Source organism: Bombus huntii, unplaced genomic scaffold (assembly GCF_024542735.1).
Source record: "Bombus huntii isolate Logan2020A unplaced genomic scaffold, iyBomHunt1.1 ctg00000299.1, whole genome shotgun sequence".
NCBI classification, from domain to species: domain Eukaryota; kingdom Metazoa; phylum Arthropoda; class Insecta; order Hymenoptera; family Apidae; genus Bombus; species Bombus huntii.
In genome coordinates this window covers 1-20842 of record NW_026099498.1, presented here as the reverse complement: position 1 = coordinate 20842, position 20842 = coordinate 1, and the positions used below count along the sequence as shown (strand labels likewise).

Here is a 20842-nt window from a genome sequence, read left to right as displayed (position 1 = left end):
GAGCTTAGGGTACCTGTTCGTGTATAGTGTTTTATATGCTGGGCAGCCTTTGTAGTTGGCAGGGTGGTCCCCTTGGCAGTGGATGCATTTCGCTGGGGTTTCCGGTGATTTGGCGCACTGGTCAGTGGAGTGAGTGCCTGCGCATTTAACGCAGCGGAAAGTATGGTTGCAGTATTTCTGCGTATGACCGTACCTTTGGCACCTTTTGCACTGCACTATTTCTTTTTTCACGAGCGGTGGTTCGATCTTTACTATCGCGTTCATTAGGCGACTGATGTTGTAGATTTCCTTATTGTTCGGCTTTTGTTTAATGTCTAGGAAGAATAAGGATAACGGGTCTTTCGAGACTCTATGCCTTATATTACTTACGTTGATGACTTCGTGGCCGAGTTTTGAGAGTTCGTATTTTAGTTCGTCTATGTCTGCTGAGTGGTGTATGTTTCGTAGGACCACCCGGAAAGGCCTTTCCTGTTTGAGCTGGTAGGTGTGGAAGTTGGCGTTCAGGGTCCTGAGTGTCTTGGTGAGTTTTCTGTAAGCTTCTGGGTTCGTCGGTAGTATTTTTACTTTGTTGTTGCTTATCTTAAGGTTATATTCCTCCTTGCTGATATCTCTCTCTAGGGACTTGATCATTGTCTGTATGTCAATGACGTCGTCCACAAATATTGGTGGGGGAGGGGGGATTCTCTGTGAGTGTTGGTTTGGTGGCGGTTCTACGATTTCCATGGCGTCGTTTGAGGATTCCAATACGGCGAACCTGTTGTGTGTGTTTATTTGCGTTGCTGTTTCTATTTTCCTTTTCTTTGTAGTGTTAGCGTCGTTAGTGCGGAGAGTTCTGCTACACTTCTGCCACGGGGGGGGGGGGGGGGTAGAACGGGGTAGCTGCGAGTCTGCTCCGGAGAGCCTGGTCGCGGTTGCTGGGCCATCATCGAGCTAGTTAATTCGGAATGAACAACTAGTCGTGAGGCTGTGAGGCTAGTATTCGGGTTGGGGTTAGGTGCGTGGGATTTTCTTCTCCCTAAAGGGTAAGGGACACTTAGCTGTGTTCTCTTTCGACTCAGATTTCTCAGATTTCTTGAACGATAAATGTTTATTCACTCTAATGTCAATGAGTACACTTGATACAGGATTCGCGATTGTATTCGGTTCGCGAATGCGCGGTTATAAGATAGAGCTTGGATAGCTACGATTCGAGATACGCTGCGAGTGCGGACAATGATTGCACGAGATGTCGAGAGCTTAGATAATTATTCGGCTCGAACCGTGTAAGTATAACGATCGTGATATACTGCGGTAACTCGCGGTAATAGACTGACATTTTTGTCGCGATGCTGCTGCGGAGGAAGACTCGTTGGGATGTGTCTAAGGATGCGAAGGCATCGGATTCGTTGAGAAAAGCTTTGAGAGGGTGTTGCTAGCGGGCAGCGTCGTACGTGAGAGATAGCAGATTTCTCGTGTGTCCCCGTGGTAGGTGGTCGACTTCGAGACTGATAAACAAAGACTGTTTGTCTCTTTGGAGGACCTTAGCTAAAATAAATCCTAAGATTTATAGCGGTCCCTTGGCTAGCTGGAAATATTCGGTACGAATGTATCGACATCTGGCAATCATCTTGTCCGCAGGTATAGGGTCTTTGTGTCGTGCGTCACGCGACGTAAACTGTTGGGAAGTTTACTGTCAAGTGCCGCCACATGTTCAAGGAAAATGTATCTGCAGCCGGTTATAGCGGTATTTACGTTACGGATGATCTATGGGAAGATTCACACGAACAAACCTTTATGGACTAACCAAATTTATTTTGTTATTAAAAACGATCTACAGAACCGATCGACGACTGGTGTTCAATTTAAAAATTGCTTCTCTATAAAAGCAAGAAATCTAATTTACATCGTGTTCTTCATCTGTCGCCTCCATATACATCCTGGTGGCAATAAAATTCTGAATTTACGAGAAATCCGTATTTCGACTTAAGCTTATCGATGTTACCGACTGGACAAAGCCTTCGAGAGTTTAAATTAACCGATCGACCCTTCGATGAAAGGGCGAGCAAGTGCCAGGAAACTATCGCGGGAACGCTCGTAAAAGCGCGCAATGGTTCGGCGTGGTAACCTAGGAAGAGGAACAGGTGCGACTGAATCGTAACGGTTGTCGTGGCCCCTTTCAAACGATCCGTGGCCACTCTTCAGTTTCGGCGTCATTAACCCTTCCCTTCTTTCTTCCTGGTTCACTTAGAAACGAAGAAAATTCCGGAGGTAGTTTGCTCTTAGCAGCTGTCATTTTTTTTTTTTTTCTTTGTTTAGTCGACACGAAGCATTTTGGAGAATTTCTGTGATTGCTTCGCGAAGGTACAGAGGATAAGAAAAAGCGCTCTTTGTTCGTTGACGACTTTCTGTCAATTAGAAATAAGAGTAAACGGCATAACAGTTTTCTTCTTTGCCACTGTATACGTAATTTTTGTTAGACTTTAACAACTCGTATTTTTCGTGAGCAAATACTGTCGAGTGGTTATACACTGTATATGTGAAGCTTCGTTTTCTTCGCGCGAAATATCCATGTTGTTCTTTCTATACTTGTGTTCATATATCATGACGTTCAGCCTACACGTGCCCGAGAATGTAATGTAACAGATAATTGGGTTCGAGCTGTAAATCTTTCATTTGCAGCATGACGCGAATCTAACAACACTTCTTTCCTTGTTCAGATCATGAATATTTTTGTCGCGTGCAGGTAGAATCATATGTCTAGAGTATCCACGGGTTTCGTGTTTACTTATTTCTTTAACTAACTTCGGTTTTAACCAACTTCCTATTAACCAGCAAATTAATCAAATACTTTCAGAATCAATGACAAGAATATACCGAAAAGTGTCGAAAGAATTTTAAAGAATTTTACAATCATTTTCCTAAAAGTTATCTTGAGACGTATTGTATCGTTAGTCTCATAGAGTTAATCACTTTTCTCTAGAATAATGCTCGAACACAGCTGTAGCTTTCTATAAATTTCCTCGATATTCGATTGAATTTCCCGAGATCGTTTCCAATGACGAGATCGCAGCAGTTGTTACGAAAAATATCGGAAGAGCGAAGAACGCGTATGTGTGTCTGATCCATCATTCACGATAGTCTCTACGGTCCATGCGTATGATCCATCATCTGCGTAACCGTTTTACAATCCTCACCGTGGAAATGCCGATCCGCGATGCTATTCTCGCGCGCACTCGACCGCTTAAGAGCATCGTCCAGAGACGTTTCCATCATACACAAATAACTTTGTTTTTCTTCTTGCAGTCGGAAGCGTGGAGAATTCGATGTTTCTGGCTGATCTGTTGTTTTATCATTTGCGCGGCATTTTTTCGCGGTTAGAAGAAAGATGAGATTAATATCTTTGTGGTATTTTGATACTTATCGATCTGCCGATAATGTCGGTGCTGGTAGGGGAAAGCGTAGTTGAGAAGAAGCGCGCTTTTTCGATAAATTATGAATTATGGCTAACGGTAATTCACGCAATTTACATAATCTAGATGGAACAGACGCTTTTCAAGATCGCTTGTCGACTCATTTATGTTTATAATTTTCAGGAGAAGAAAATCTAAACCTTGAATATATTCAATTCGAATATGTACTGTAGCCTAAATTCGGGTCTTTTTTCGGCTTTCAACGATATCGATTTTGTCTCGATTGACCTCCTGCCGGTTTACGTGCTTTTATTCTTCCTCCTTCTTCTTCTTCCGGTGTCCAATGATTCCTTTGAAAATCGACGCGGTTCGTACCGAAGCGTACGCTTCCGATGCGGAAAGTACGCGATCGAAGCGCGTGGCTTCTGACCGGAAGCGTAGCCTTGCAAACGCGATTAGATTGCATTAGCTACGAGACTGAAATTAAATCTCGAGTCGGAATTGTATTTAATTTTCTTCGGGAAGTTCGATGCCGGAATCGAAAATTAGACGATTGAATAGGGATTCCTAGTTGATTTTAGACGTCCCTCTTCCTGTAACTCCCACCGAACTTGCATTGGGCGTTGTTCGCAGGCTTGTCGTGCGGCAAACCGTTTCGCAAGAGCTTATTTGCATTTCCTCTAACTGCGGTTCGCATAAGACGCGTCAAAGGAATATTGACTACTATCTATTAGGTCAGATTTTTTCACTATTTTCTGCTTCTCGTAGGATTGTAATGTTACAGTACCGGTAACACGAAGCTTGATCTACGGCAAATAATAAAATATCTTTGAGATTAAAAAATATAAAGATTTGAAAATTAGGACATTTGAAAGTTTGTGCTTACTCGACTGAATTGCTATTAAGTGACGTTTAAAAATTTTAATCACAAGGTTGAAAGTAATATAGTTGGTAATTCTAAGGAACACCTATCCTCAGATAGATTGGTATACACACGCGAGTCGACCGTATTCTCCGGAAATGAAAACAACTACATCCCTGGAACCTGGAACACGTGATTTTCCGCATATCCATTAAAGCAACATCGGTCAGTGACTCGTCTACGGTGCAGTCGCTAGACTCAATTAATGACCACGTTCTGGTCGTAAATATAGAAAAGGCAGCGAGATATTTTAGTTTGTTGGCTAACTGGGCTGAGGTTGGGTCAATGTTTCTGTGGATTTCATTTACCTCTTCCGGCCTCCTTATATTTTCTGAATTCTTACAATTTCCGAGATACCAGTTCATAGCAAATTGATTCTTATTATGGCGTAGGATATAGTAAATCTTATTGTCTAAAAATACAGGAAAAGATTTCATAATTATTATTTTTTTTAACATTTTATTCAAGCGTTTCTTAAGACATTTGTTCAAAGAGATGTCAGGTTATAAAAAATTGAATCAACCTCCCCAAAGCTCCTTAACCTCTTGTTATTTTTGATAAATCAATAGCATTACGCAATATATACCGTGTGATTTCCCTAGACGATCTAGTAGCACTCTTTTTTACAACCTTCTTTCAAAACGAGAAACAAGAAGAGGATTGACCAAATATCATTGTCATCGAAGCGCAGAGACGCTCCGGTGATTCTTATCTCCATTCATCTCTCCGAGTGAAACTATTTGACGTCGCCTTGAATAGGCTCAGACAGTTTTGTCGGGGGTCCGTGTCGTCGCCTGTAGTCAGCTCGCACGATCGTGAATGGAAAGACTCGTATAAAATCAAAGGGCCGACAGACTCTTCCTGCTTAGACGAGATCAACGAGATCTCGTTCAATAGAGAAGTTACCTTCTCGACCGCCGGCGCCGTATTACCCTTCAAAGTCACCGGAAAGTCATATAAGCCAACCGATGCAGCCTAACCTTTATCCTAGCCTAACCTAGATAAAATAGGTTTCTCTTATTCCATCTGAATTTCTAAAGAAACCAAGACTTGATTTCAGTCTGGTTAAAAGCTTCGCTCGATTAAAGCTGTTTTTCAAGCAATAACCTACTTTGTGAATTTCATGCACGCGAATCCAAGTATGTATGCGGCAGAAATGAAGCTTTCGTGCATGTCTAATTGTAAGTTGATGCGAAACAATGCGCATGCGCCGAAATCCCACCACTTTGCGGACCCACATTGTGCCTTTTATCAAGGCGCCTTGTTTGTTTACTCTTCTCGAGCTAATTCTTCACTATTATTATCTACATTATTTTCACTGGCTAACAACTGGTTGGTCTGCAATTGACGAACCAATACAAATTTTTCGTTACGTGCATATATTCGAAAGAATTCGAAATTAAATTATCATGTATTACGGGCAGTTACGATAGAGTGACACAAAGCAATCTGTGTTTGAATGCCTCCACTCGTGGACAATATCGATATAACCTAAATGCGATAAATCGCGAACGTTTGATTCGACTCATGGGAAATTTACGCGTTTTTGAATCGTTCCGAGTCGCACGCGAAATGCAGGTCAGAGAACCGTCTAATATTTATTGTTGAGATCGTGGGCTTGATCTTAATGGCGCGGCGGCACGCGATTCTTTACCAACTATGCTCCTTAACTCCAGCTCTCGACCTTCTTCCCTATTCAACTAGCTCGAGCAGTGAAATTGACTCTGCATGCCTGTGATTTTGGCAGGGAATGGGAGTCGAGTTCGTAGTGAATGCACATTGTGTATACGTGTTTTAGGTGGTTTGTGTGAGTTTGTTGCGGAGATTCGAGACATTTATTTAACCTCTTTATCATATTCGAGCCTGTGCGATATAACCATATCTTAAATGTAATAAGTTTTATTTTTTATTGCAAAGTTCTTGAAATATATAATGCACACAATAAGTGTATAATATATATATATATATATATATATATATATATATATATATATATATATATATATATATATATATATAAATTATATTTAAGAAGTTTGGGATAGTTTAAAGATGAAATAAATTGCTTTTTAAGTTTAATCTCTTACTCTCGACGAAATCAAGTTTCTCTGGAATTTGGTGGAGTTTAAGATTTGATATCGGTGTCGTAGGAGTTATGTGACACTTTAAGGTGGAATAAATCTAGCGAGGAGTTTAAGGTGCGGCAAAGGAGCGTGGAATGTTGCAATAGAAATTTATTGCAGTGTTAGTGCATTGGTAGATTGATCAAATTTACGTGTAGCGTGGGTAACCAATGGTAAATATTTTGCAATGTGTATAATTTCTCAGTAATCTGAGGTTTATAAAATCTATCGACAACTAATGGAAATTGTTGATTTAACAGATCAATTTTAAATTCCTCGTTAATCTAAATTTTTTTAATCCTATTTACAGCTAAACCTTACGACGAAAAATTAACGAAGTGGAATAAAAATGGCATTGTGATTCTTCTCGTCGTGTATCGGTGTCACATCAAATTTAAGAGACAGTTTTACTTGCGGATGCTGCGTGTTACGTTGGTGAAGTCGACGAAAGCGTAAAATAGGAGCTCGTCCGAAATACACTAACGCGGAAGGTTAAATTTAACGCAAAAGGCCGAGAAATTAGTCTAGAACTCGAAGTTTCATTGGTACGACGCACTTGAAACGCATTCAAAGAGGTCGGCGACCTCGAAAGGGGATGAACGCAACTGTTTCGTGGGAATTTCTTATTGTGGCTTATTTGGATGAAGCTGCTTTAAAATCAGCGCTGGATTCGTCTGTTTTTTGCCCGGAAATCATAAAATGTTTAGGCCAGGCGACTCCATGTACAGAAAATGTTATGTCCACTTTTTACGTCCGTAGAATTCAACTCTTTACTACTATGCACTTCTTCTCCAAAAAAATATCGCGTTTCAATATTAAAAAAAGTTTCAATAATATACTATCCATTAGAAGAATGATAACATGATAACCTTACAAATTATTAGTATTAACAAATTCTTATTGTCGTATAGAAATGCCAACTATTGCTTCGGTAAAACAAACAAAGGAATTTTACAGGTAAATTTTACAAATTACAAGTCATCTTATAACGCAAAATACGACGTGTAAAATTGTCTCAATTTATTAATAGTATTAATAAATTATTATGATAAAAGATGCAGGAATCTTAGCCTCATGAGAAATTAGAGATGAAAATTAAAGATTAAAGGGAAAAGATTAATCACTGGTCCTCCTAAAAAGATGCAGTCCCATGGATGGATGGTTGTGCGAGTATTAAAGCAGCGCAAAACCGTTCCCCGAATTCTCATCCCGGACGTCGTACGACCAAAGACAAAAACAACTCACTCGAGGGCATTGCGGAGAGACATTCATCGAGGACACAATAGTATTATTCCAGGAAGTGCTAGTTCTTCCTAGATTCCGGTTACAATGTTCTTAACGCGTGGAAATTAGTCTTGACCAGGAAACATCTATAACGGCATGTATTTTCTGCCGTGATTGTAAATCTGTTTGGAACATGCGGTTTGTCCGTTAATCTAGGCGCTGTTGTTCAATTGAGTCAATATTATTTGTTGGTAGATTAGTGTGTGCAAGAGCGCTCTATCCATTATTGACCAATTCGAGCACGTATTGGTAAATTTCACACCGGCAATTACGGTGAAATCGTTCGTGGTCGCTGGAAATTAGCAGTATCGTTTGCGGTCGTGAGCTGATTGACACTGCGTGAGCGGGGAATTATGTGAAGCAGCTTTGCTTTGTCGTTTCATGCATTTAATAGGTTTGCGGCGGTGGACAGAGTTTGTAAAAAATGAAGACAAGGTAGAAAAAGATTATTTTTCATTTTTTACTATTAGATTATTTTCAAAGTGATCATTTCAGTGAAATATGATTGACAAAAAATAAGATCTATAATTGAATCATTATAGAAAATAGAATAATATTGATAATAAAGAAATAAAAATCAATTATAGAATAACATATAATAATAATAATAATAATAACAACAACAACAACAACAACAACAACAACGACAACGACAACGACAACGACAACGACAACGCAACAACAACAACAACAACAACAACAACAACAACAATGTGGATAGACTTTATGTTTACTTTTATATGTATAATGATACTGTTTGATCCTTGAATTAAAGTTAAGATTAACGTTGCGATTATGATTATCCTTTGTCTGACTAAATATATTTGAAGTATCAATTACAGTAGAATTTTTGAAAGATTCTTGGCTGTTAAACAAAAAACTGGTTCCTTTATATTTCGCTCAATTATCATAGAATCGTGAAACTGACTTTCACTTCAAATTTTGTCTGTTTCAGGAGTAACAAGTACCTGCAAAAATCATCCATCAGCCGGATATGTGCTGTCGGAGGGTTTTTCATTAGCATTCCCGTCTTTCTAACTGGTAAGAACCAATTCCTTCAATTCTGTCAACTTTAACCTTTTGAAAGATACTAGTACATAAGTTATACGTTTAATTTTTCTTGAATTCAGGCATGAATCTAAAAGATACTGTGAACTATCTCTGAGTGTATGAAATCAGTTTAGAAATCCAATGGAAATAAAGTTAATTTTAACGCCGAATAGTCATTATTTTTCTTAGAAAAATAAAAAATGATCGTCTTTTAGAGAAGTTTTAACAGATTAATTTATAAAGAGCTGAAACAGAATATTCATGTCATGCATGAATACGGCTGGTGGATGGATCGAGATCTAATCTAAAGTTTACGTTGTGTCATGCTAGTTTACACAGCTATCATTCGCTCGATCGATCGTTAAGCTGTTGAACTCGATTCAAGACGGACATTTTGACTCTGTTCAGAAGAAAACTGCGTTTTAATAAATTTGACGGAATAGAAATTATGATAGACTACAATGTTTTTTTAATTATATCATAAAATTTATTTATTTTTTTTTAATGTCATGTTAGAAACTTCAAATACTGTCCAAAACTTCGAACGTAATCGTTTTAGAAATTTGTAAATTACTTAACGACCAAAAATATTGAATTCTCTATTGTCTGAAGATAGATTCTCTATAATTTAAGTAATTTATTCGTCGAGAATTGATATATAAAGACTTAAATAATAAATTAATTGAAAAATAATTTGCAACTAGTATTGAAAATTTCAATTAAAAGCATATGTATATAGTTTACGCTTCGAGAATTATATGTATTGAGAATATGTATTTGCGCCGATTCTTTGTCCCGCTTGTTATGGCATACGTGTTATAATGATCCTCTAACAATGCTTTCAGGTATGATATTGTATACATTCATCCAGTTTCATTCGACGCCGGCAATCGTTACGTCGGTTTTCATAGGCCTTGGCATCGTGTTTTGTGGATGCGCAATGGTCCATAACGTCTTCGTGTGGCAGAGGGTAAGAACATATCGCTATTAAAAAAGAAAACGAACACGTTCAAACACGTCTAAATCATCTTTTATGTGTATTTTACCCGGAAATCATTTTATCGTGAAATTTTGTTTTTCAGAGTTACCATAATTTATCTGGTAGAGTTCATAAAAATTTTTCTGAAATCAATTGCAAGCTTTTAGGAAACCAGGATTTTTCACATTTTTAAGAAGCGTTATAATTATATTGCGGATCTTTATACGTTCGTGCGAAATTGAAAAGTACGCAAATGGCGCAAAATGCATAAAATGCGCTAAAATATACGTATATAAGAAAACAAATCTCTATTAAAATTTTATTTCTTTGATTATGTTCGTAAAACTACAAACTTGTATAAAAATACGCATTCTAGTTATAAATGTTAAAACATTCGATCTAGTCCTTATCACATTCATGAAAACCTCCATTTAACCATTCGTTGTATCAACAAACATTCATATGCAAAACTTACCACCTACCACATCCTCCGCGTATTAATATAATCCCCTTTTATAAATTATACACTTTAGAATGGACTGGTTGGGTCAGAGTCATATAAGCTTACAAGTTCTCGAGGAGTTCTACCGAAGTTACATTTACGTTTGCATAATTTCACCGAAAAAGATACTCTGTAGAATGACAGGTTCGTTTGTTTATGTGATCCGCGATCGCAACTATTTCAAGGGGATTTTATAAATAACCATACACACGATATTCAGTGTATTTTCGTATTCTCGTTTATTTTGGGGAGATTTGTAAAACTGTTGAACAAAATAATTGAGTAACGATTATATTTGCCGAGAAAAAGTCTTTTTCTCTGTACCCCTCCTTCTACTTCAAGCATGTAGTATAATAAGACAATAAGATTGACAATGGCTGAAAGTAATCCAAAAGAGTTTTCACCATGGTTATCGGTAACGAAAAAGATTTGAATCATCTTTAATACTTATTCGTAACTAGAATCATTTCAACTAAAATGTAAATTCTTATATTATAACTTTTTTAATTTGTTATGGCCCCTGACTACAACCTAACCTATCATTCTTATTTCGTAGGAGAAGACGAATGCCGTGAAGGCGTTAGCGCGCGAACAGTGCGAAGCGGCGGTACAGCTGCAGCGTCAGCAGCAGCTGCAACAGCACCAGAACCAGCCCCAGCTACAACAGCAACAACAACTACGTGGCCCGTTAACCATCCACCATGCTGGCTGCCCAACGAAAGTCGGGCCCGTGACGAACCAACTAAATACCAGCCACGCAACGCACGGCCGAGCTGCACAGTACCAACACTATCATCACCATCATCATCATCGACACGTGTCAATGTCCCCACCGCCCTTGTTGCTCTCATCGCCAGCTCCGATCGCGGCGACGCACAATCATCTGAACGTGAGCGGACACAGAAACGTGGTTACGCCACCGGATACACCAGCAGATAGATCGCCACCGAGTCCTGGAAATAAGCTAAATAGATCGCAGCATTTGCCACGGGAAGCAACCGGCAGCGTCAGTCCTGGTCTTCCGGCTGCCACATTGGATCTAAGTAGCGCAGCAACCACCAATAGTCCGCATGAATTGTCCACGTTAGTTTAGAAATTTGGTCCGAACATTATATCTTCACATAGGATTGGAGATTAATAGTTGATAGTTAATTTACACATCGATCTTTTTATTTGTAAATTGGGTCGTGGTTTAGAGTTGGTTTGTAAAAATTCGGTCCTAATTGTTAAATGATGAATATTGATTAAGAATAATAGGCATTGATGTACCAATCTTTTTTTAACTTATATACTTGAGCACACGCATTGGAGATTTCACTTTTATTCAGTGAAACAGCAACTTCATTACTCGCTTATTCAATACGGCAATTGCATATATTTCATGGACATTTTAACAATGTTTTGAATAATTTCTAACGGTACAATTGTGATGAAGTGAAAAAAATCGTGATAAGAAACAGAGAGAAAAGTTGCTCGTTAATGAATATTGACCAGAAATAAAGTAATTTCTAAAGAATATCCCGAAGACGTCGTAGATATTACGAAAGGAATGATTAATTTATACCCGCGTGTATCTTGCCATTACCATACTATTATTATTATTATTATTATTATTAATATTGTTAGTAGTACTCGATTACATTATTATTAATATTAATATTATTGCCTTATTATTATTAATGTTATGGAACCTCTAGTCCTAGGTTACTTTCGCTGCCACGAAAGGATAAGATTTTCGAACTTTTTACTATTACGTGTAATTCAAGTTTTCCTGTTGCGCATGCGCAGTAGAAAGAAAGTTAGCGGAACTCAAATCTCGAACTATAGAGAGTTGAAAAGTAGTAAAAGTAAAAAAGCACGAAGAACATTTGTATTTGTGCTGGATTAAGTTTGATAATTGAAAATTGAGTTTGATGATAACATTTTTTTCGTATTCGCTTCGGTAAATATTAGTTTTATTTAAAATTGAACAAAGCATTTTATGTTTTTCAAATACGGTACATAATCGTAATATCGAATTTTGTAAACTGATAGTAAGAAACTCTATAATTCGAGACTGGAACTTTGATCAAGTTCACATTGAACGTAAACTGACTTAATTTTGTTATTTAAGCGTGTATACTATACGTGTTTGTTCCTTCTTCTCTTGTGCGCAGGCTATAGCTTAATTACTTCCAATAAACGCAGTTATATCGAATCAATGACCGATACAAATTTAGATATTAGGATTATTTAAACAAGAGATTAAAAACTAAAAAGTATTGTTTTTATACTGCATATGTACATATGCAATATGAACGACAGTTTGTGTAATAATATGTACCCCTCTTCTTAGTTTACTTTTGTATATTTTGCGACATTTGATATTAATTTTATGAGCAACGTACTTACACTTTATCTTTGTAATTAAATGTGAAATGAAAGAAAAGAAATGACATGAGAAAAGGAAATTCGATGTACGAGTATATACGAATTGACGGAATTAAAATTTAACGCTATATTTAAATAGAAGACGTGAAATATCTTGTCATCTTAAAATAACTTCCTAATAATCATTCCTATTCTTTTACATAAAAACATTTTTCGACTGTAACTTAAGAAAAATGTCTGCTAACGTGAAACGTGCCAGAAAAAATTAACAACTTCCATTAAATTGGCAAATTTCTCATTAATATCGTAAAACTCGCGTTTACAAAGATCAGATCAGTGTACATAATATACAAAACAAATGCAGAATATATAAATATAGCACATACGTTCTGAATTATATTCGAATTGGGCAGGGTAACCAAGTGAAAATATGTAAATTTCACGATGTGTAATGTACACTTTATCGAACTTGTAAGTAGTGTAGAAATAGAATATTTTACACGTAACAAAATATACAAACGACAATACACAAGTTAAATTATTTGTTAGATCCATGTATAACAAGCATAGTACAAAAGTGTTTTAGCTTTATGTACTGGTAATTATGAGAAATACCAACTTAATAGATGTATTTGGTATGTACCTAGTTAAGAAAACAATAAATTATTCTGAACAGATAAAGCGTTTAGTAGCTTGTAAAGTATGAATTTTCGAAAACGTAAGTATTTTATATCTAAGTAGTTAAGAAACGCGAGCAAGGGAAATCAAACAAAGGAACAAAGTTTTTTTGTTTAAAAATATTTAATTTGTTGTTCTATTATCCGAGGTTAGAAGCGATAATGTACAAAATCTGAATAAATAAGATTCCTCAATATTATTGAATTTTAATTCTAGGGTAAAGTAATATATCCGCATATTTTATTTATATACAATATGTATAAATAATGATGTGATTTGACTAATTTTGTTGAAAGAATATTTGTACTTTTTACGTAAAACTTCAGTCTTTTACAAACTTTCTTGTAATTAATAAACCAGTAAAAACAATATTAATAAAATCTATTAAAATTATAAACAAACTCATAAGTTTTAATTTTAGTCCTTAAAGGTTGAAATATTTTGCCCCAATGTCGAGACACTTGTTTCAATCCAAAACATTACTATACTGAATCGATAATGTTGCATGTGCCACGAAAATGATGATAGTGTCAGATAACTTGTTGTGAAACGAAAAAGCATTGCATGTACATTTCTGTTGTTTTGTTGACCATGAGTTTGATGATCTTTTAAACTTGCCCACAGCTAAGAAATCAAACAGTATATCTAAACGAAATTAATTTCAAATTATTTTTTAGGTTCTAAGCTTTTATCTAATCTTTCAGAAGTTGCAAAATTTATTCCACAAGAGTCTTTTTTATCATAACCAAGTACACATCTTAAAACCATTTAAGTCTTCCTTAGTAATTTCTTCTTATCTTTAATAGTAACGAAAATAATTTAGATGAACGTTTTAAAATTGACACCCTGTATATTAAAAATAAAAGATATATTTTCTTCATAATTGGATAGGCTTTTTACAATGGCAATGTACAAATATCAAAATTGCAATTATACTATATAACATATGTATATATATAAGCTTCACATTTAAACACAAGATTCTTTATTATATTTTTTTAATACCAATATTTTAATAATTATAACAAGGGTTTTTTAACAAGAGATGTATAACATTGTATACAAATTTTCAAAAACCTATAGATAATTTCAGTTATGCTCTTGCATCATTAATTGTTGATGGAACTCTTACCTCAATTCCATCTAGTTCCTTAGACATTACTATTTGACAGCCTAGCCGTGACCTGAAATTAAATATTATATAACTGAATATGTCAATAAATATATTTATTGCTATACAAATTAATACTAATACACAATAAGATTTCTATTTATCCATTTGAAAATCAACATTGTAAATATGCTAATTCCAACATAGATTCGTAATGATTATAGGGTCATAAATAAAAAACTATGAAAATTTATTATAATTTCAGTTTCGTAGTATTCGTAGAGATAGCGATTTGAAATTCTACATTGAGATGCAGATTTCGAAATACCCAATACTAACCTGTTTTTACATAAATTTACAAAGAAAAATTCACTTTATAAAATATTAAAAGGTAATAGAATTAATAATGTGAATGATTTGATACTGATTATTATGAACTCACGTATCTGTTAATTCATATGCTAAATCCAACATGTCTAATTCTTCATCTGTTGGTTTGTCAGGAAGTGCATCATAAACTTCTTTCGAAAATATTAAATGGCACGTACTACAAATTAATGTTCCTTCACAAGCACCTATATCAATTATATTTTAATATTACAACATACTTATATAATAAAGTATCAAAAGTTAAAAATAATAAGAATATTAAACTCGATAAAAATGAAAATTTTCAAATATTTTCTACCTCAAAATTATTTATTTTAAATTAAGTAAATTATGCTTCTTTAAAACATACCATATCCATCTAAATCAATTTCATTATTTACTACTATGTCTAATATAGTATCTCCAACTTTCCCTTTTGCTTTGATTCTCTCTCCACTTGCTTTAACAAACGTTATATTTACTCTGAAAATAATATTTATGAAAGATAAAAATTATCTCAATATAATTATTTTCCTTATTTTTTGTGTTTCTTCAATTAATCTTCTCTTAATTATACCTTAATTATATGTATCACTTATGATAATAGAAATAATTTAAAAATAAGATATACTTGTCTTAATAATACATAAATAAAATTCGTATATCATATATTTATAACAGTGTTATATTTTTAGTTGTTCACTGTCAATGTTGTTCTTATTAATACTATGTTATTTTTCTAGATGTTATACTCCTACAAAGAGAAAAATTTCTTAGACATTATTATTAGCATTATTATTTTGACACCAATTTTATATTGGAAGGTAAGTACTGAAATTCTATTAAAAAAAGAAGGAAAGCACAAGAAAATTTGTATCACTTACTCTTGTTTTTCTGAAAGTGGTTGCGTGGTCGATATTCCTCTTGTTGCCTGCAAAAAGGGTAACGTTGTGTTGCTTGTATATTTTGAATAATTTGATGCAATACCGAGAATTGATCTCGAAAATTTTTGTAATTGATTTACTAACGCCATTCCACTGTCATAAATATCATGAGTATGGGACACCCTGACCGAACATCAGATAAGTATTGCGGAAAATATCAATTGTAGATCAATTGTACTTTGTACAGAAACTTTCACGGCATTCTTCGGCTGCTATACTGCCGACGTTCCTTTACTGTGATAGGTTATAAAACGGTTCCTAACACAAGTGACGTATCTCTACCGGACACGTGCTCTTCGGGCCACACGTTTTATGATACAAGACCAGCAAAATGATCAATATGTAATTTTACATATCTTACATTTTTTCCAAATGAAATATTGTTTTTATTAAACGTTTAAAACCTCAGGCAACATTTATTTCATCTGATTTCAGTTTTACAAATATATATCTATAATACATATCTGTATAAATTACGGTCTGGTTATATCAAACAGGGACCGACACTCGCTAGGGAAAACTGCCCAAAAATTGAATCGTAAAAACCAATATGAAAGACAACAAATTTCTCGTTCTGCGGAACAAATAGAAATGAGCAGAGTATCTTTATCTTTATCTGAGACATTCAAAGCGTATCACGCATACGCTAAACCTGAAGAAAACTTTCTTGTCTTCCATGTTCATTTTTCCCTTTTCATTTCCATATAGAAGAAACCATATAGAGGTTTCTTCTATATTTATTTATATGTTCGTGATTGATGCTATTGACAACATACAACTAAGGGGAAATACGAATAGTAATAAATAGATGTATAATTCATTATGCAATTTTATAGAATTAAATCTTATTTATCTTCAGATATAAAAACTATATTTACCAGCTGAAACACTAACGCATATGCAGTATAATATAATCTACTTAACAATCTCGTTTTAGTTATAATATGTGATTAATTCTTTTGCTATTTCGCTATAAACAGTTTTTTGTGCATACAATATTTTTTTATAGTATTCTAATATATTGTTAGATATTGTAAAGAAAGTAAAATACAGTTATTGAAGTGTGGGAACATTCAATGTTAACCTTGCTTCAAAAAATAATCTTTCGAATGAATGGGGAATAGATTTTTAGTATTATAGTTGGTATAATGTCATCATTGTTTACAATGTGTTAGAGTTAAAGAAATGAGACAAATTAATATTTCAGAAGCAAATTCAATATTTAAATATGATATGAATGATGATGATATGAATGTTCTTTTTATACGAGGAAATGGAAACGTATGTATGGTAATGGAAACGTAATGGTTTTAACATTATTTTAGTACAAGATCTTAGCATAATAGTAATTAACAGTATCCATTACCTTTTAGTCAATTTTTGAAAAATGACATATATGATAATTTGCAATAGTTTGATAATAAAATACTTGTATCGATATTAATAACGTATAATTTGCTATCTCAAAAGGATACAGACACAGCCAATGATAATGTTTGGGACGATAGTGCATTAATAGAAGCATATGATAAAGCAATAAATTTAGCAAAAGAAGAAGTTATCAAGCGAATGGGAATGGATGTTGGAAATTCTCAACCGAAAGAAAACCTACAAAATCTTAAGCAGCCTAAACACGCAAGTAAATTACACAAGGTTGTGATTTTGATAGAATATTACAAATTTGATACAGAATATTATTAAATATATTGATTAGGAAGCAAATTATTTTATTTTGCTATTTACTTATATTTATTTGTATACACATCTTTTCTCTATAGAAATGGATCATAGGAGCACCTTGTCGTGCAATATACTCAGAGGATGGAGAAATTTATGAAGCTATAATATCAAAAATTTACGAAAACAATGGCACGTGTGTTGTAAAATTTGTAGGTAATACCTTTAGCATGATGGTTATGTCAATTAAGAAATGTACTAAAAATACATATATATATATGAAGTAAAGGCTTTCGCATAGTCTATCACAGTGTCATTCAGCAGGTTCTTAACTCGGCAGGAGTACCTGTCAATGTCTATGGAGAGACCCGTGGGATATAGGGTCATGAACCATAAACATGCATGTTACTTATTGTTCATTATTAGCTGCTTGGAATATAATTCTCCTCATTAGACGAGTGATTATTACTACATATATCAAGGCAAACATTTATACATATACATTTATGCATGGGAAATTCTAGTACATTGCCTGTAAGGACAGTAACTGAATGTCACTCAGCCATTCTATTAAATGACAAAAATTTCTTTTACTCTGTGTTTAGGCTATGGTAATACAGAGAAAGTCGAGTTGAGTTCTCTTTTAGAATCAGAAGGTTTGCAAAGTCAAATAGCACAACAAAAGAAAGCTTTGGAAGAGAAATTCAATGAAGAGAACGACGAGACTTGTGAGACTAATTTTTCTACAAATGTAAATTCGAAAAAATATAATGTAGAAAAAATGGATTGTGCACATCACTTCATATCGGGACCATCTTTCAATTCGATGACTGATATAATGCCACCTGCACCTCCTTTACCACCATAATTAATGGCCGAGTAAGTACAATTTAAAAATTCTAATGAAATGCTGAATACTTCTAATATTAATAAGTAATTTGGAATAAGTTTAACATTTTATTTGGAAAAAAAAAAATACGAAATTTTAATAAAATGTACTAGATTACCAGATAATGATACAGACGCACTTTCAAGTATGTTGATGTCATGGTATATTAGTGGTTTTCACACAGGTAATTATTTCATATAAGTATTTTATTGTATATTAAATTTTCAATGGACTATGTTATTTCTTTTGTAGGTTATTATCATGGTTTGAAACAAGCAAGAAACAATCAAGAGAACAGGAAGAAGTGTTGATTATATCAATTTTTTCAATAACAATATAACGATAATATAAGATATAATAAAATATAAAACTCATTGTATTTATTTACTTCAATTATTTGAAATAAAGAACAGCTTTATTTTCATATAAGACTTTATTTTTTTAAAAATAATTACTAAGATAAGAAAAACTAAAAAACATATTTTTGATAAAATACACTCACATATATATGTCGGGTTATCATTAGGATTTAAGGCGCGTAATGATCCTTCGTTTGAATTAGCCATTGTTTTACGAAACAGAGAATATATTTACGCGAATAAACAAGATTTTACAAAATATTATGAATAATGAGTTTAATAAATAATAAGATTAACAAACGATAAGTTTAACTAATAATTAGATTAAAGATTAATAAGTTTAACGAACAATAAGAGGAACGAATAATATGTCTTACGAATAATGAATTTAACGTATAATGAGATTAACGATCGATAGGTTTCACGAATAATGAATTTAATTAACGCTATTAACAATGTTCCGGGGTTCAAACGAATCCACGGTCAACGGGATAACTCTTTACTATGTGTAGAATAATTTTAAACACAGAATACAATTGCTGAGACACTCGGTAAATTGCTCGATGTATCACTTTCCAAGGCGATCACACGAATGAATATCTGATGAAAATCTTTTTCGCTATCCGACTGCATTTGTTTGTTATATGCTCGCTGGAAACATCGAGAAGGTTCCAATCGTTGTTGCTAGGCAATTTCTGTCAAAAGTTTGTTGTATACTCTTTGGAAACATCGAGAAAGATTCAAACGCCGTTACTAGGCAGTTTCTGTCTGGAGATTGATTCCTAATACAACGTGTGTCCCATTATATCGACATCTCTAAAGTACAATTCTATGCGATTTCTAGGGAGAACAATACAACCGATCCACACCTTCGTCAGGCAAAACGTTTATCCCGTGACCGTGGCTACGTTCGGCGACCAGTTGTCACCTCGAACTCACTTTCGCTTTCACAAATATCAAACAATTACAAATGACAATTGCTTAATTACAGTTATGATAAAATCTAGGCTAAAGCATTAGAAGGCTTCCTCAAAATTGCAAAGGGAAGGCTCCGGTTTTCCTTTCATCTCCGACATATATAATACAAGGATATAATACAACCGAACATTTTAAACTTAGCCTATAGCGTGTGCGCGCACACACACGCACACACACATGACACACACGACACACATGCGCGCACACACATGCACACACATGCGAATGATTTCTCGAACGATAATCCATTTATTTATATTTTTCAATATCTGTCATTACGATTGCGTATTTATTTGTTCCGCGTATCATATTTATCTATTTGCATAACTGTAGGTGACATTTTTTTTAACAATTTTGCTAATATTTCATAACTTTTTAATTCATATTTCAAAGTGGTAACAGGTGTTTCTTTCTTTTCAAGTCTCCTCCATATCGGGCTTATTTCTAGTAGCCACGCTTGCTTACAAAGCAATTTTATATCTGCACAAGAATATCTTTCAGTACATTTTACTATGTGGTTTACAATATCTGTATTTTCTAATAAGTGGTTGCTAAGGTATAATTTGAATATACCAAGTCGAGCAACTTCATTGGGTAATGATACGTATATTTGCTTTTCGAGACGCCTGAGTAAAGCTGCATCAATGCCCCTAATAACATATTTACAATAAATATTATCGTTCTATTATACTAATAATAATGAAGGAATACTTCAAACAACACAATAACATATTTGGAATTTGGAGAAATATTACGATATTTTCTACTTAGAAAACATTGAAATAACGTGATATACGTACCAAGGGGAATTAGTTGTAGCCAGAAGAACTACATTAGAATTCTCATTAGACACTAATCCATCCAATCTAGAAAGAAGTTCTGATCTGAATCTCTTTGCAGGTTCAGACAATATACAGTCTCCTTTATTTGTGGCGATCCAGTCAATCTCGTCGATAAAAATAATTGTAGGCGAATGACTATAGGCAAGTTCAAATAAAACCTGTTCAGTTTAACAAATGTATTATTCATTAAATATTATATTCGAAATTCCTTAAATTCATTGCCTCATCGCGAATATGATATCATTTCGTTTTCCAAACAACTATTCTATTTATATATAAATGACGAAAAATAAAAATTTTATACCTAGAATCTCTCCTTCATAGACAAAGGAACAAAGAAACTTACATAGACAAAGCAACTTACACGTATATACTT

General features: G+C 34.3%; 3 protein-coding genes and 2 long non-coding RNA genes across 7 annotated transcripts; 3 read left to right on the top strand and 2 right to left on the bottom strand.

Moving 5' to 3' along the window:
* Window positions 1-6345: 6345 nt before the first annotated feature.
* LOC126877945 (uncharacterized) lies at window positions 6346-7524 on the top strand. Its single transcript, XR_007695472.1, has 3 exons — window positions 6346-6607; window positions 6745-7391; window positions 7490-7524. It is a non-coding gene; the product is annotated as an uncharacterized LOC126877945 (long non-coding RNA).
* A 581-nt stretch (window positions 7525-8105) lies between these two features.
* Window positions 8106-11910, top strand: LOC126877941 (dual specificity tyrosine-phosphorylation-regulated kinase 1A-like). The gene is made up of 4 exons (XM_050640352.1): window positions 8106-8153; window positions 8674-8759; window positions 9614-9738; window positions 10806-11910. The coding sequence occupies exons 1-4, from the start codon at window positions 8143-8145 to the stop codon at window positions 11340-11342; spliced, it is 759 nt and encodes a 252-aa protein (XP_050496309.1). The 5' UTR covers window positions 8106-8142; the 3' UTR covers window positions 11343-11910.
* A 2236-nt stretch (window positions 11911-14146) lies between these two features.
* Window positions 14147-15956, bottom strand: LOC126877943 (adrenodoxin-like protein 2, mitochondrial). Its single transcript, XM_050640357.1, has 4 exons — window positions 15662-15956; window positions 15148-15260; window positions 14851-14983; window positions 14147-14481 (listed from the first exon to the last, which is right to left on the bottom strand). Exons 1-4 carry the CDS (start codon window positions 15808-15810, stop codon window positions 14391-14393), a joined length of 486 nt encoding a protein of 161 aa, XP_050496314.1. The 5' UTR covers window positions 15811-15956; the 3' UTR covers window positions 14147-14390.
* On the top strand, window positions 15944-18716 carry LOC126877942 (survival motor neuron protein-like). Of its 3 annotated transcripts, none has more exons than XM_050640356.1 (5): window positions 15944-16063; window positions 17192-17374; window positions 17500-17614; window positions 18004-18471; window positions 18540-18716. In XM_050640356.1, the coding sequence occupies exons 1-4, from the start codon at window positions 16034-16036 to the stop codon at window positions 18264-18266; spliced, it is 591 nt and encodes a 196-aa protein (XP_050496313.1). In that variant the 5' UTR covers window positions 15944-16033; the 3' UTR covers window positions 18267-18471; window positions 18540-18716. The 3 variants fall into 3 exon arrangements, with proteins under 3 accessions (XP_050496313.1, XP_050496312.1, XP_050496311.1); XM_050640355.1 differs by lacking the exon at window positions 15944-16063 and adding an exon at window positions 16960-17002; XM_050640354.1 differs by lacking the exon at window positions 15944-16063 and adding an exon at window positions 16960-17011.
* LOC126877944 (uncharacterized) lies at window positions 18702-20836 on the bottom strand. The gene is made up of 3 exons (XR_007695471.1): window positions 20771-20836; window positions 20425-20624; window positions 18702-20274 (listed from the first exon to the last, which is right to left on the bottom strand). It is a non-coding gene; the product is annotated as an uncharacterized LOC126877944 (long non-coding RNA).
* Between the last annotated feature and the right edge of the window lie 6 nt (window positions 20837-20842).

What these genes read in the sequence shown, in the direction of transcription:
- LOC126877941 (XM_050640352.1), top strand. An exon ending in CATTCCCGTCTTTCTAACTG is followed by an intron (nt 8,760 to 9,613) that starts GTAAGAACCAAT and finishes CAATGCTTTCAG; the next exon opens with GTATGATATTGTATACATTC. An exon ending in ACGTCTTCGTGTGGCAGAGG is followed by an intron (nt 9,739 to 10,805) that starts GTAAGAACATAT and finishes CTTATTTCGTAG; the next exon opens with GAGAAGACGAATGCCGTGAA.
- LOC126877943 (XM_050640357.1), bottom strand. Translation starts at nt 15,810, where the DNA reads ATGGCGTTAGTAAATCAATTACAAAAATTTTCGAGATCAATTCTCGGT. An exon ending in CCACTTTCAGAAAAACAAGA is followed by an intron (nt 15,261 to 15,661) that starts GTAAGTGATACA and finishes TATTATTTTCAG; the next exon opens with AGTAAATATAACGTTTGTTA. An exon ending in GCATATGAATTAACAGATAC is followed by an intron (nt 14,482 to 14,850) that starts GTGAGTTCATAA and finishes ATTTAATTTCAG; the next exon opens with GTCACGGCTAGGCTGTCAAA.
- LOC126877942 (XM_050640354.1), top strand. Translation starts at nt 16,970, where the DNA reads ATGAATGTTCTTTTTATACGAGGAAATGGAAACGTATGTATG. An exon ending in ACGCAAGTAAATTACACAAG is followed by an intron (nt 17,375 to 17,499) that starts GTTGTGATTTTG and finishes TTTTCTCTATAG; the next exon opens with AAATGGATCATAGGAGCACC. An exon ending in GTGTGTTGTAAAATTTGTAG is followed by an intron (nt 17,615 to 18,003) that starts GTAATACCTTTA and finishes CTCTGTGTTTAG; the next exon opens with GCTATGGTAATACAGAGAAA.